Below are 16,392 nucleotides of genomic sequence, written 5' to 3'. Positions count from 1 at the left end.
CATACACTAAAATAATATTCATTCTTAATATAGCAAATGTTAAAATTTTATGGAATATAAAGATTTAAAAGACTTCGTTGTTTATATTAAATACATATATAATTCTGAGTATATTTTCACTTTTTTATTATTGAAAGTTCCCTGTCATTAAAAACAAGAAGATTGAACGATCATAACAAAATTCATTGCTTCTTTTACTTTTTGCTAAGTCTGTTAGCACCACACTGACGAGGCATAGACGGGGTTGGAGAGAAAATGATCACAAAAGTCATATCTGGAAACACCAATTATATATAGCTTCATTTCTATTTACTTTCGCCCATCAAACACCTCTCAATCCTAGAAGTTAAAATCTTTCATGGTACATTATATGACATTTAGGAAAATCAACTTTCCAATCCCTATACATGTATAAATGCAAGCTGACAGTTTCTTGAAGAAGTGTGTGCTAATAAGCTACAAAGCTCTCATATTTTTTAGCAACTCTTGATACCATGAACCATGAACACTGGCTGACACAGTCGCCACAACCAACAGATTTTCCATGGCATCAACCAGCTTTCCTGTGAGTAGAGTGGCACCTACACGTTTCAGGGTGTTCTCCGCCAATCGCCTACCCTCAGCTCCAGTTCCTCCAAGTATACTTGCTCTAGCTGCCAAGAAAACAGTGCGGGAAACTCGAATGAAAATGGCATCCCCTGCTCGCAAGCTCTTAGCTAACACGTTCACCATGATCTCCTTCCTTGCTTGGCGCTTCTCTGGCTCATCACCTTCTAGGCAAAGGTCCATTGTCTCAACAACTTCAGTTATACCAGCATCCTCCACATTATCGAGAAGTTCAAACAGCCATTTAACAGATTTAGCTACTATATCTTCCATGTCTGAGGGGCTGGTAACCAGAGATTCAGCAAGAAGAGTCTGCCGCAAAACCAACATGCTGCAAAAGCGAAAAAACCAATCAGCAGAGGATATAATAAGCAAAGAGGCCCCCCTCCACCATATCCCCTGTCCTTTTTCCTATGTTGGGAGATACCCAAAGGGCAACATCACAAGGCAAAACCTTAAAAGGGTTTCAACAAACTGAACCTTCCAGTTGAAAGCAAAGAGTCATGGATAGCAAGTGAATTGACACTAGTAACAAGTTTAATGATGGAAAGTTGCAATTCACCACTTTCTAACTCTAAAGCAGATATACTACTCACAATGGACCTCATGAGGAATTGAAGATTGACCAGCATATTCTATTAAGACTTCCCTCATCATATGTTAAAGTCTACATCTCACCCAGTTGAAAGTATCCACAACTTTGTGACAATATATATACTAGCCTAACGCACAGCTGCAACACATATAAGAATAATGCATACTGCTTTAGATTTGTAGCTACCTACAAATTGCTACGTCTCACCTCCGAAGTACAATTTATGGAAGTCGCTAGGGGAAATCCATCCTTTTCCCTAAGATGTCCAAAATTAGAATTAAATTTTACATTTATAGCTAATAGGAAACCCTTGTGAATTACCAAAGACAGTTTCCTTTGACCAAAAATAGGATCTAAACCAAGAAAATATTGAAGAGAGCACTTTTGCTTTAGGATGAGACCAACCGGCAACAGCCCTTCTGAAATGCAACTTACGAGTCATTAACATAACCCAACAATGAGGAGAATGAAGAAATTAAATTTCTGATCAGAAAAGAGGAGCATCATAAATATTGAAATGTGTATTGTACATAATCAAAATATGCAGGAGAAAGGAGCTAGAAGGAAAGAAAAGTAAGAGCACCTAGTACAGATTACAATGATTTTCTGGAGGAAAGCTTGGACAGCTCTCAATCTGGAGAAATTCAATTTCAAAGTCTCTGGTAGTGTTTCCACAGTCAACCCCTCAATTTCACAGACTAGTTGCAACAAACCAAGCCTTAAGAACAGATCAACCTTCTCTCCCTTGCATTCTGGTTGTTCGAATGCTGAAACACAATGTTTCGGCATGTGATAAAAAACTGAGTAATGCTTATGTTGTGTTTAGGTACTTTCACATAAACACAGATAGAGATCGAGAAAATGAAAAAGTATCAAAGTTACTAACCATTGGTCTTCAGGTTTGGAGGATCTTCTGATATCCTAAGAGAGCTACCTCCAGCTCGAAGTGTGATTGGAGCTTTCTCCGAAGAATGTGCCCCGCTGCTCAACCTCAGAGCTGACAATGAATTCAGGTGGTCATCCCACTCTTGCTCAGCCACTAACATAACAGCAGAGAGCCATTGCTTCACCAACGGTAGAGAGATAGGAGCCTCAACAGGAGGACCATAACGGTTGGAGAAAGCACTTCTAAGATATTCAATACCAGTGGGTCCCTTGATGAAAGGTTCTAACATTTTGATGCGTGCTTTGCTTATTTCACCTTTGAGTTTCTGAAGGAATATGTTAGGAATCATCAAATGAAAATACTCACATAAGGACAAGTTACAGCACAGAGAAGGCCAATATAATGATTTCTCTTCTTCTTATTTCCTGGTTGAAAGTCAAATATCAGGATTCATTTAAGAAAATTAAGCTCAATTTTGGACTTGCATTTACTCAAGGAGGCTCAGTCAAAACAAGTTATGCCACATTTTTTCTGAGAAGGAAAAAAAGAATGTGGCATAACTTGTCTTGACTGAGTCACATTAAGAGCACTTAATAATGTGTTACAAGAGGCAAAATGTGTCGAGAGCTGGCATAAAATTGGTGTTAAGCAATAGATAGGAATTAATTAGTTTTCCATCTGACCTATTTGGTTTAGCCTTGAAATTCAAAACTTTCAACAAGTAATGATATGTGGAGGGCTTAAGAATCGAAAGATGTTTACATTCTTTTGTTCCTTCTCTTTCTGTATACTAATAAAGTTTCTCTCTCTAAACTACATCTAACACTCTCTTCCTTTACTTTTTCTTTTCCATCCAAAAAGAATTCAGACCAGAGAAAATAGTAATTATTTAATACTCACCTTAATCTGCCTTAGAACAAATTGCAAACCCTTGATAACCAAAGCAGCAAACAAAGAAGTGGTGTTTTCTCCACCCTGATTACTTTCACCTAGCTCTTTCAGGAATTTATGGTGATTACTCTTCAATTCATCTTCATACGATGGTGCTGAGAGTTTCCGCAAAGTAACCAATGCAAATTCCAAAATCCTTCCAAAATAATCCATGTCCAATGTGCCTGAGTTTAGAACCTGATAATATGAGAAAATAAGAAACAAATGCAAGTCAGACAGTAAGCAACATTAACAAACCGCTATCGTGGCAGCTATCTAATTGTACCAGCAAATTTAGTACCTGTGATAGGATATCAATATCAATGGTTTCGACTATTTCCTGTCTCCAACTCGGAGGAGACATCTCACATAGTTCATCTTGTATTTCCTTAATAAGCTTGAGAACCCAACTGTAATCAGGGTTATCCTGATTCAAGGATTGCATAACACCATCCCAGAAAGCCTTTTCCATTGTCTCTTTCACTATAGCCTATAAACGCAGAGCAAGATAATGTAGGTAATTTTTCTCTGTTTATATCGAAAAGCTTAACAAGCCTAGGTAACTACATAATAGAGATGAAACAACTATCCATTAAGTAAAGGCAAGTTATTTACCTTAACACTCTCTTGGTCTTCACTAATGATCTCCAAGCCACAACCCTTGTGGACAATTTCATTCACAAGCACTTCATTCTCTGTCGCAAGTAATGAACCAGTAGATATGCTTTTATGAAGGGTTCCAGAACCATGTTTGTCGCACAAATATGAATCATCTTCCACAGACACGGGGCAAGAAATGCCCTGTGTAAAATTACACCTTTCATTTACATCGAACTCCCCTGAATTCTTGATATCAGAGTTGTCGAATGAACCAGCTAAACTAGGAGAAGCAGTCTCCACGGAGTCAATAAACCTAGACCGCAGCTCAGAAAGAGCATGTTCCAGACGTTCAACCCCAGTATTACCACCCAGCAGCTGAACCTTTGCCGAAATAAGTTTCTGATTCTCAATCACCTGTAACAGTAAGTTAGCTTCACAGAATTGAGCCAATCAACATGTAGTATCCATTCCCAATTCAGTGTTCCATTTTCACCAGAAAATCAATAAAACGAAATTTTGAAAATATAAACAATTTGATATAGAGAATGCTAATAATCAAGATAATAATTTAATATAGACAAGTGGGAAGAATGAGAGGCCAGAACTTGAAATTTATTTTTCCTGAGACTGAAAACCTAAAAGGCAGCTGTGAAGTAACTTGAAACAAGACTGTTTGCGTTATATAACAAACAGAATGTCACAAACTGCCAATACGAAATAGAAATCTCAACTTTTAGGAAAGTGGACATTATTGGGACGACAAAAATGAAAAGATGGACATTCAGTATTGGAACAAGGGAATAAGAGTCATCAAAGGTGAATTTCCAGAACAAATCATGTTTGCAACGCTCACCTGCCTCTGGAAAGAACTGAATTCAACTGTGAGATCATTGTAATCTCCCATAACCTGCTTGCAAGTCTGCATCAAGGAGAGCTCCAGTTGGCAAGCAGTTTTTGTCAAATCCTCCTCTAATAACTTGACATCCTTAACTTTCCACATCACAAAGTGAAACAGATAAGAGCACCATGCTTTATCAAAAGCTTTTAGCTGAGAATTAAAAGCCAGCCTCACTGGCCTTTCTTCTCCTGTAGATTCAATGGGACCTCCTATAATAATTTTAAGCAGCAATTCAAACTCTTTAACAAAGATTCCAGCAGATTCAGCAAGAGCAATTTCAGACTGCCCCTTCTCAGTGAAAACTAAATCTGGATGTCCCAAAATCATATATGCACAGAGAACTACTCTGGCTGGGTACCTTGATAACTTGTCTGGAGCAGCCACTTTCCCTTTAGATGGGCCTGAGGAAGCGACACGCTTAAGAAGATGATCAATATTTTCAAAAAAAAGTACATCTCTGGAACCGAGAAGCTCATGTTTGATACTAATGCGGCACTCCAGTCGATCGAGTAACCCTTTTGCCTTTTGGATGGTCACATTTGACCCCATTTTCACTGCTAGTTGCTCAAAAGGCATTCCTTCAACAGATTTTCTGTTAACTTTTAGGGTCATATATGCTTTAGCCAATGAAAAAGTTGTTCGTCTTAGTTGGATAAACCGCCTCCAGCACCTGGAAATCATAATAATTATTGAGGTACTGCATATAAGGCTACAATGAGGAATGCAAGAGGACAACCACAATGCATGACCCATGCTATTGAGGAAGCCAATAAATAACAAGTTATATGTACATTATAAGATAGACTATTGAGTTCCTCTTTACATACAAGAATGCCCAAGTATGAAAAGCGGAAAAGATGACACCACCTCACAGTGGTAGTTAGCACATCAGAACAGAGGGAACAAACACAAAGATTGCATGTATTCCTTTTGTCTTTTCTTTTTTAAATTAAGATTGTGACGTATATTTCTTTTCTTAAAAATAAAAAGAATATGTATTTCTCAAAGAAAAAGAGCAGCAATGATTGCTTTGTATTTTAACCATCACGCAATATTCTCAACTCCTAGGATATGCTTCAAAGTTTACTGTTTCTTGGAAGAGGATCTAATTAAGGGCAAGCTGTTCTTGCCATTTGCTTTATCCTTAATGCATGGTACAGAATTCAGTACAAGAACAGGTTGATTACGCCATCCCTCCCATAATTTGTAGAACCAACTACATATGTGAGTAAACTGTAAGATATCTTTAAGATGCAAACTGACCTCAAAGCCACAGCCTAACTCCTCAGAACCACAAGAAAGAGATAGAGTGCTAATAAAAGAATGGACGTAGCGAAATTTGACAATATATGCTCTGCAAGAATTATGACTATCCCTTCTTTTTTACACGGTAGTACCCGGGCCAGCTTTCCCGCACCTCGACTATTAACTATTCCACGGGATCCCTGCTATCTTCCACCAGCACGTATACAAAGTAAATCTGCCCATCAAAACTTAAACATAAGGGAAAAAATCACCTAGAGTTTTTTGTCTCTATTGAGATTTAAACCCTGGTCACCCATGGTTCTCACCAACTTCATTGACTGCTAGGTCACACACTCGTGTGCACGAATTATGAACTTTCTCAAGAGCTTATTTGAAAGGATATCGAAGTTCAGTACAACATACACTCCCATTTCACATTATGGAAGCCTAATAAACTTAGATACCACTGCTATTGCCTAATTGAACCTAGTATGTTGCAGCAATAAATGTTCTTGAAATGCCCCTTCCAACCTACTTTTAAACATATTTGCTGAAGGAAGGGATGGAATAGTCTGGAACTCGACTTTCCATTCAGTTCACTGATTTCCTTCCTTGATTAATTAAGGGCAAATGACAAATGCCTACTTTTAGTTTACAATTGATATCAGCATTGGTGATCTACAAGAAGAAACATAAAAAACAATGCATGCAAACATAAAGAAAGTAGCTCAGAGCTCCAAATTTACCTTGCTAGCTTAATAGACAAAAACTCCCCCCACGCAATTATGTCTGAACAGGCGCGACGTGAACTTAGTAGACTTCTCCTCTGCTTTAAATATTCTGCTCTAAGCCTCTTAGCCTAGCGATTACAACAATATTAGACATTGGTAAAGCAATGATAGCTTGCACTTTCTTCATGTGAGAAAAAATTTAAAATCCAATAAGAACGGACGCCAAATATATTGGGTTGTGAACATGTTTGTCAGTAACACCAGTCAGACAACACTCAGGCACATGTCTCATGCTAACTCGGTGTTGTCGTACCTTTTTAATGCATTAATTGAACATGGACACATCTGTCACTCTACTAGACCCCAAGAAGACATTACTTTCAAGTATGATGTTTGTGTGAAGAATAGGTTTAGGTATATAGAAGGAACTTTATGAAAGGGTAAAAATTGGTTTAGTAGTAAAGAACTAATGAAAAACAGACTCTATAATTACCATTATCAGACCAAGCCTTAGCTTCGGAAACGAAGATAGGTACATGAATAGATTTAGACAATTGGTGAATTAAATGCTCTCGATTAGCATGTCAAACTCGTCAAATGCTCTTTTTAATTTTTAATCTGATTTCAAAACAACCCTTATACCCAAAACAATGTTCAATGACTTGAGCTCTATTACTTGTGAGGTTAGAACAAATGCAAAAGCAGGAGTGCTTCTCTGAGTTTTTGTATATCTTATGAAAATTCCCTCTGTAAGTTTTTTCCCCTTTATTTGTCCTCCTATTCATGTCGAATCCCTTATATCTTCAAGCTTGCACTCCTGAATCCATGTCTTTGTATGTGCTACAGAGCCTACTACCTAATTAATGTGACAGAACACGTAGTAATCTTGCACAATCCTTTAGATTACTGCATACCTTTTGGAGACGATCCTCCAGCTGATCCTTTAGTCTTATCCTCTCAATCTCCCGTTGACTAAATACAGAGTTTGCTATCTGCTTAACTTGTAATACTCTTGCACGTGCCTTTGATCTCTCTGCTTCCAGCAATCCCAACCGCTTCTTTTCAGCAGCAGCTCGCTTCTGATGAATAGCAGCCCGGACACACTCCCTGTATTTGCTCTCTTGCATTACCCTCCTCATTAACAACTGTGAAATCCTTTCCTTTTTTGCAGCCTTCCGTTGCCAACAAGCTTTAAGAAGAAGACTCCGATTCAATTCTGCCCGCTGAACTCGTGACTCGACCTTATTTCCCAGCTCATCACGTTCTTTCTCAAAACGCATTTCGACAGCATTTTTAGCCGCTTGTCTAAGCTCGTCTAATCTTGCTAGGCGCTTCTGAACTTTTGCAAGGATGCTTAACCTGCTTGAATAACAATTAACAAGTACAAAGCCATTAACATCCATAAGTTTCTCAATATTTGACAGGTGTAGGAAGTTGCATGTACAATTATTAGACTGAGGCAACCAGTAAAACAATAGGTTGGGCTTCAACTTGTCATCGTGGAAGCCCACCCCTTACCCAAAGGTTAATTACGCTTGTTATAGTCCTCACATTCTTCCAAATTCGGCCTTTTAACCTCATCCTTTATTCTCTTCCACACAAAAATCCACTATGTCACGTGATATACATTTAATACAATTAGAGACTGCTAATTTTAACTCCAAATTATCCAACTGTAGTTAAAAGATAACCAATTAATAGATCCGTTCAGAGCACCAGACATTCCTCACCCTTCAACCCAATGATTGAGCCAATAGCCACCATGTTAACTCGCAGTTGCTGCTCCTCCTCTTTTACCCTCCTTGGACCTCTTCTTGATATACCCCAACCTCAGACTTGCATCATGACTATATCCGTAAAACTAGCACACGAAATATTCATTTTTTTCTCAAAGTAAAATATTTTTTGGAACAAGCACCAAAAGGATGGAAACCCCTAAACATTGAAGCATGCGATGACCAAACTCAAACATCAAACACCACATAAGAGAAGTGTAGAGAGAAGTGTAGAGAGCTGTGCAGTTCAACTCGGATGAATGGCATAATCTTGAGTGCTTGAGAAGCTTTGATCATAAGTATCTAGCTGGGAGAAAAGGGAAAAACATATTTCCTTTCGCTCTGCTTTCTATTTCCCCTTTTAATTCAGTTTCAATGTATTTTTATTTTTTTCAAATGTCAATCAATTTCCATATATTTTAGTTTTGAAATTACAAGTTGAATCCAAAAGAACTTTTTGCATTATGTTTTTTAATCAACGGAAAAGTGGAAACTAAGAACGTAAAACAGGAAAAAGCACAATTCTTTTCCCAAAAATGAAAAGATGTCTAAAGTCGAAAGCTCAAGAACGATGAAGTTATAAAGATTAGAAATGAGATAAACTCACAGCACCCCTTCCCAATTGAAAAATCAAAAAGAACCACAGGCCATATGTGCAACATTGAAGGCTTAATTTCTCTGATCATCATAGCTCAACTCTTAACAACATGAAAAAGTAAAAAACTCGTTTATCAATCAAAAAGGAGAATACGAGATGAAGAAAATTGACATAAAGAGCCCGAACAGTTTACCTCTTCTTTTCAGCTGCAAGAAGCTTCGCTTCTAGTTGCTTTCTGAGCTCTCCATCCTGTGAAAATGAGCATGTCGATGACCTCAATTTTGGCCGTGCCTTGCTCGCCAATAACTCATAAAATTGCTGCATTTTATTAAAAATTTGGTCAACGACTCAATATAAACGAACCGCATCAAGCATAATAATATTTTGATAAAGTTCCTAGATTTTTTGTCACTCGGATCCTCCAAAAATGCCGCTGCATTCATGTTAGACCTCCAAGAATGCGTTGCTTTTGAAGGATCTGACACACATGACACACCCGATAACAGTTTTGGAGGATCCGTCAACTTAGCTTAGTTTAGAATTCATTTGTACTCTATACCATCAAAGCAGCTTGACTTGGATGAACTGAGTTAACTCATTTCAAGTTAAAAATTGTCTTAGCATAAAATTCAACAACAAGTTTTGACTAAACTTGATTGCTCAACAAGTTAAAGCGAGTACTTAGCTGAATCAAGTAAGTGAAAAGCACACTATTTCAAATATTACATCAGACTAGACCTTTAAGGCTCAACTTTTTTGTAGCAGTATCATTCTATATCTTGGGCAAGTTAGCAACTTTCTAAAGTTCCGTTTATTCATGCGGATGAACTGGCACTACTCTCCCCTAATAGAATGCCGCCAATCACAAACTTATTAAATTTTTACTTTCCACTACAAAACTTGTGACAATCCTTCCGTTTTTGGAGCATTCCAAATTTTGATACCAATCCATTAATAATATAGTCAAGAATGCAAATTCAATTTTTCAACAATTTCTATAATAATATTCTTTCTGCTACCACTAATATAAACAGAAAATGTTAACATCTAAATTTCCTATCCCAGCAAACAGGATCACATATTTGCAATAATTGTGTAAACGTATAGGAAAATAGAATAGAATTAATTACCTGACGACGTAATTCGGCGTCCTTAAGCTTAGCTTCGATATCTTGGGCGGTAATAATGGAAGGGCTTTTGGTTATCAGAAATCGTCGGCGAAGGCGTCTAGGGAGAAACGACGCCGCATCATTCACCGGAATGTTCAAAGCCATTCCGGCGACACGATCGGAATCTGGAGTCGCTGGCTCTATTCTCATCTCCATGTGCAGCCGATGATTGAACAACGATCGATGAAATCAACCGGCGAAAGTGTCCACGTTGAGGAGATGAGAATGGAATTGGCCCGAACTGCAATTGATTCAATTGTTTCTACAAATATTTTTGAAATATTTTTGGGTACACCCAAAACTTCGAAAACTTTATGCATGTGCTGTCCACGTGAGGTAACAGAATTACTACTATTAAGATCGATTTAGCTTATGGTGCTTGCATGAAATCACGTCCAGTTATCATAATTAAAATGATAAATTATTGAGAAAATATATTTTAGATATTAATTTATCTTATTAAGAGATTAAATTCAAAATTGCATGTCATGTATTGATTGTTTCATTTAGAAAAAAGGAACTTTAGGGGTAGGGAAAGGGAAAGGGAAAATGGCGGAGGAATCAAACCCTCACCAATAAGGTGAAAAATTAAGGTAACTAACTAACCGAGTTACTAATATTTTCATGTTGTTGATTGGTCTAGTCTAAGTAGTAAGTACCATGTGTGTAAAGGTTAAAATTAATACTACTAACATGTAATTCTGAGGATGTTTTTTCATATTGAATAAATAATTTTAATTTAAAAAAAAATCCTTGTCACGTTAAATAGATATAATTAACTTTGCAATTATGATGCGTTTCTTCCCCCGATACAATTCTATATCTATCTATTTATATTTATATCTATATATATACTATATTAAAAGTACGAAATCCCTTAACGAAATATCATTTGCTTATTTTACCTTATAAAAATAGATTTCACAATGGATAAAGCGTAATTTAAATTAACTTCCTAATATTTAGCATTTTCAAATCCAACAACAACCACAACCACAACCACAATTACGAAGTTAGGCATAGGGGTGGACATCAGTCGGCTCGGTTATGAATATTATCGGTTTAGCAAGTCGGTTATCGGTTTATAAATTTGATAAATCGATAATCGAACCGATAAGATATCGTTTATCGGGTATCGGTTAATCGATTATCGATCATTATCGGTTCGGTTATTGGTATACCCAATAAGATAACTCAATCTAGAGTTAAGCAAAAAAAGAAAAGACAATTCACTGGAGTTAAGCAAAAAAGAGAAGAACTGAAACCTATAACAGAACCGAAATAATTTCAGACCCCAAAAAAGAAAGGAAAGTATCATCTCTTGGAATTTATTTTTCTTAGAAGTCAAACCTATCCCTAACCAAAAATCTACTGAACTTAATCAAATCCCATAAGCACGTTAAGTTCTTGAATTTACTTTATTTGCTAGTCAACCCTAAAAGATTTTTAAAACACTGAATTCATCAAATCACATAAGAAAAGCCACAAAGAAACACTAAACAAACAATTGATTTCAACATTATTACCTTCAAGATTACAACTTTTTACAACTAAAAACACAATCAGACACATAAATAGGAAAGAATGAAGTGAAGCCCTAACATATGTATACTTAAGGATAAAGTAGTAATTTTATTAATTCTTATTGGGTTATCGGTTAACCCATTAACAAAATCGACAAACCGAGGCCCAAACCGATAACCCAATAAATAATTAACAGTTCGAGTTATCGATTTTTACCTGATATATGCCCAGCCCTAATTAGACAATTATAACAAATCCTTTAAAGCTTCAAATTTACACGAAGTTAGAAAGCCACAAAACCTTGCCATCATTGTACGAAGTAATACTACGAAAGTGTACTTGTTTTGATAATAATAATAATAATAATAATAATAATAATAATAATAATAATAATTTTATTATTATTATTATTATTATTATTATTATTATTATTATTATTGATGATGATGATGATTTGTTTAGGAGCATACCCCAAAATACTAGACACGAAATAACAATACATGAAGTAATCAGATTGCTCATTCAAAATATAATTGATATGCAGTAATTAAACAATTGATATGTAGCTTTTTATAGTCAATGAGCGTGCTCAAACTACGAAAATAGTAAAAGTATAATTATTTGCCAATTTATCCAAAACAATGAGCCAAGAATATTTAAAGCATGCATGATTGTATAAAGAACAATCAAATTATATTTTTACTGTACGCAAATTAAAACAAAAAATAATATTATTAGAAGTTAGGATATGTTATGAACCAAATATATGAATAAAATATATAACTACATGATTGATTGTGCCAACACGAGAATAAAATTGATATACCTAAAATACATTATGAAGTTGAAAGAAATCGGAATGATCTCAATTCCAATCGACAAAAAAATATTATTTATAATGACAAAAGAAATAAGCTTACTATAACCGAACTAAAAAACTAAAAAAAGAAAAAAGAAAAAAAGAAATTCATTTACACGAAAGGATTGTTTTAACTTCTTATAGAGATTCACACGACGATCATTATCCTCATTTATCTAAGACCGCAAGCTATCAAATTCTTTGGCTTCAAGACTGAATCGAGACAATGAGAACAGAGAGGTAACACAATTTTTTTTTCTTATTTATACAGGATACATGCGGAACACACGTACACTAAAGCTAGTAAACCTAAATATATTAGTATGAAACTTCAAAGTATAAACGTACAAAGCCAAAGCATTCATCTGTAACGACCCTGCCGGTTGTTTTAAGAATTAACGCCCCGATCCCCTATTAACCGCTTTCCCCGTGTTTATTTCTGCTATTCTGAGTTGCCAGAAGGTTTCGTTTTGAGTTTTGGAGTGTTTTGGGACACTTAGTCCCTAAATGAGAGTTTAAGCTTTAGAATTTGGACCATGGTCGAAGCAGTGTGAAGACGGCCTCGGAAATTCCGTTAATTCTGTTAGCTCCGTTGGGTGATTTCGGGCTTAGGGGCGTGTTCGGATTGTGTTTTGGAGGTCCGTAGCTTAATTAGGCTTGAAATGCCGAAAGTTGAATTTTTGAAGTTTCCGGTTCGGTAGTGAGATTTTGATATCGGGGTCGGAATGGAGTTCCGGAAGTCGCAGTAGGTCCGTTGTGTCATTTGGGATGTGTGTGCAAAGTTTCAGGTCATCGGACGAGGTTTGATAGACTTTTTGATCAAAAGTGAAATTCGGAAGTCTTTAGAGTTTTTAGGCTTGAATCCATCGTTAATTCGATGTTTCGATGTTGTTTTAGGTGTTTTGAGGATTGGTACAAGTTTGGAAGGTGGTATATGACTTGCTCGTGCCTTTGGTTGAGGGCCCGGGGGCCTCGGGGTGATTTCGGGTGGTTAACGGGTGATTTTAAGTTGAGTTTGGCAGCTGAAGGAGTTCTGTTGTTGTCATAACCGCACCTGCGGCTAGGGGACCGCAGGTGCGGGCACGCAGGAGCGGATAGGAAGCCGCAGATGCGGCCAAGAGAGAGGCGGGCTGGGATCGCAGAAGCGAGGTCCTGGTCGCACCTGCGATTGCGCAGATGCGGGATTTCCTGCGCAGGTGCGGCCCTGGTGTTTTAAGTGAAGTTCGCAGGTGCGGGTCCGCATGTGCGGTTTTGCTGGGGCAGAAACTATAAATTCCACCCTTCGCGATTTTTTACCATTTCTCTTAATTTTTCCTTCGGGGTGAAGCTTTGGAGGGCATTTTCAAGGGATATTTTCAGAGGGATTCATTGAGGTAAGGTCTTTGGTCCTTAAGCTCGTTATTATGGTGATTTTTATCGTTGTAAGCATGAAATTTGAAGGAAAATCAGTGGTAAATTGGGGGTTAGGGCTTGGTTAATTGGACAGCTTTGAGTGGCGATTTGAGGGACCATTTGAGGTCCGATTTTGGTACTCTTGGTATGACTGAACTCGTGAGAGTGTGAGGATTCTGAATTTGTAAATTTTACCCGATTCCGAGACGTGGGCCTGGGGGCTTTTTGGTCATTTTTCCTAATTTCGCGTATTAGCTTAGAATTAATTAGTTGAATTAGTTACTTGAAGTGTTATTTATATTATGCAATTACTTTGAATAGATTTGGGCTATTTGGAATCGGATACTCGTGGCAAAAATATGGTATAGATTTGATTGAGCTGGTTCGAGGTAAGTGGCTTGTCTAACCTTGTATGGGGGAACTCCCCTTAGGATTGGTACTGTGATATATGAAATGCCTTGTACGTGAGGTGAAGAGTGCGTACTTGTGCTGATTGTTGCAAATCCGGTTTTTCATTAAGTATCTAAAATTTCGTATTTCTTCACTGTTTACATTACTTGAAATTTGAGCTTATTGTTAGCTTAGGGAAGCATGCCTAAATGACTAAATTGCTTATTTGCTCAAACTGCCTTATCTGTGCAGCATGCTAGGTTAGAATTACCTGTTTACCTTGATATGAAATTGGATTGAGTTGGTTATTCTTGTGTTGTTGTTGGCCGGTTTCCCGGTAGATCCTCCTTGTCTGTTTATTTGGGTCTACGGATGTGGTATTTCGGTAGATCCCCTGCACAGATATGGACTACGAGACATCACCCGAGAGATCCACTGATTATTTACTTTTGGGGCTACATGACGGGATCCTGGTAGACCCCCGGTTGTTATCTCTGCGTTGGTTGTATACCTTCTGTGATTATTTGCCTTGGTTGTAGTTGTTGTTTCTCTTATTATCTGTATTTCTTTACTACTGCTCATCTTCCTTATATATTATTGTATATGACCGGTAGGGCCCTGACCTTCCTCGTCACTACTCGATCGAGGTTAGGCTTGGCACTTACTGGGTACCGCTGTGGTGTACTCATGCCCTTTCCTGCACATGTTTTTGCGTGTGCAGATCCAGGTACTTCCACAAGTCTTATCACCCTTGAGGCGAGACGCTTCTGTAGAGACTTCGAGGTATATCTGCCGCGTCTGCAGACCGAGGAGTCCCTTTCTATTGTCTGTATTAGTATAGCCTTCTGTATCTTCTTTGTTGATAGACATTTCTGGAGTTAGAGCCTTTTATGTACTCTTAGCTTGTGATTCATGGGATTCCGGATTTTGGGAGTGTTAGGTTGAGATTCTGTACTGTTATATGTCGGGCGACATCTTAAACACTATTTCATTTTGTTATCTCGGTTTTTAATCGTTTTCTTTCCGCAATTATTTCTTTTTTCGCATTTGTTAGGCTTACCTAGTCGTAGGGACTAGGTGCCGTCACGACTGTTCACGGAGGGCGAACTTGGATCGTGACATCGTCGCTTTTTTAAAACATGAATTGTTTGCTTTATTCTTATTTTATAACTCAAATATATTTTCGATAATGGTTATGTAATTCTTATCCCCCCATCTCAAGTACATTGAGATTACTCAAGCTCTCTCCTCCTTTAAACCTTTTAAATCCCCAGGACCGGATAGCTTATACCCCTATTTTTTCAAGATTATTGGTCGAAAGTGGGTTCTAATGTTACCGTTTTTGTCACAAAGTCTTTGCTGATAACACCATCCCTCATGAAATAAATCAAACTTATTTGTGCCTCGTACCCAAGATAGAAAATTATTGTTTCAATTGCTCAATTTTGACTAATCAGCCTTTGCAACACTGTCTACAAGTTAATTACAAAAATTTTAGTCAATCGGCTCAAGCCTCTGTTACATAAAATTATAGGACCCGCTCAGTCCAGTTTTCAATAAGGAAGCGCGCCTCGGACAACACAATTATTGTCCAAGAAATTCTCACCCACTTCCGCAAAATACGGGGTAAACAAAGCCACATGCTCCTAAAACTAGATCTAGAAAAAAACTTTGACAGGTTAGAGTGGTCCTTCGTTCGTCGTATGCTCCACTTTTTTAATATCCCACCCTCCATAATTACTCTATTCATGTCTTGCATCACGATCACCTTAACTTCAATACTGATTAATGGCATAAGGACAAATTTTTTCCAACCGTCTCGAGGTATTCACCGAGGAGATCCCCTCTCCCCTTACGTTTTTATTATGTGTATGGAAATGCTCCCGCGTAGCATTTCCAAGTCGGTAGACTATCTTCTCTGGAAGCCTATTAAAATTTCACGAAGTGGATCTGAACTCCCACATCTTTTCTTTGCTGACAACATCGTTCTCCTCTCTAAAGCAACTAACAAAAGTTGTCATGCCATAATTGACACGCTTACTTACTTTAACACACTCTTTTCCAAAAATCATAGATTTTCTTCTCAAAGAATTGCAAAGACGGTGATAAGACCTGTGTTCTCTCATGCTTTAGCATGTCTGAAGGGATCAGCTTAAGCAAATACTTAGGATTTTTCATGTTCGTTAAGCGACCA

General features: G+C 37.4%; 1 protein-coding gene across 3 annotated transcripts; it reads right to left on the bottom strand.

Annotated features, from left to right (window-relative positions):
* On the bottom strand, positions 272-10,313 carry LOC109229268. 3 transcript variants are annotated; one of them, XM_019394653.1, is made up of 11 exons: positions 9,995-10,312; positions 9,058-9,182; positions 7,406-7,850; positions 6,507-6,619; positions 4,471-5,185; positions 3,633-4,031; positions 3,319-3,507; positions 2,988-3,215; positions 2,088-2,412; positions 1,785-1,968; positions 272-937 (listed from the first exon to the last, which is right to left on the bottom strand). In XM_019394653.1, exons 1-11 carry the CDS (start codon positions 10,187-10,189, stop codon positions 457-459), a joined length of 3,399 nt encoding a protein of 1,132 aa, XP_019250198.1. In that variant the 5' UTR covers positions 10,190-10,312; the 3' UTR covers positions 272-456. The 3 variants fall into 3 exon arrangements, with proteins under 3 accessions (XP_019250198.1, XP_019250199.1, XP_019250200.1); XM_019394655.1 differs by lacking the exon at positions 1,785-1,968 and having other exon boundaries at positions 773-937; positions 9,995-10,313; XM_019394654.1 differs by lacking the exons at positions 6,507-6,619; positions 7,406-7,850.

The sequence above is a fragment of the Nicotiana attenuata genome, chromosome 7 (genome assembly GCF_001879085.1).
Source record: "Nicotiana attenuata strain UT chromosome 7, NIATTr2, whole genome shotgun sequence".
Lineage (NCBI taxonomy): Eukaryota > Viridiplantae > Streptophyta > Magnoliopsida > Solanales > Solanaceae > Nicotiana > Nicotiana attenuata.
The sequence above is the reverse complement of the archived record's forward strand: the minus strand, read 5'-3'. Positions and strand labels throughout refer to the sequence as shown.

Coding starts and splice junctions, on each gene's coding strand:
- LOC109229268 (XM_019394653.1), bottom strand. CDS start 10,189: ATGGAGATGAGAATAGAGCCAGCGACTCCAGATTCCGATCGTGTCGCC. Junction 9,183..9,994: donor ACGCCGAATTACGTCGTCAG/GTAATTAATTCT, acceptor AATAAAATGCAG/CAATTTTATGAGTTATTGGC. Junction 938..1,784: donor ATCATTGTAATCTGTACTAG/GTGCTCTTACTT, acceptor TCGCTTTTGCAG/CATGTTGGTTTTGCGGCAGA.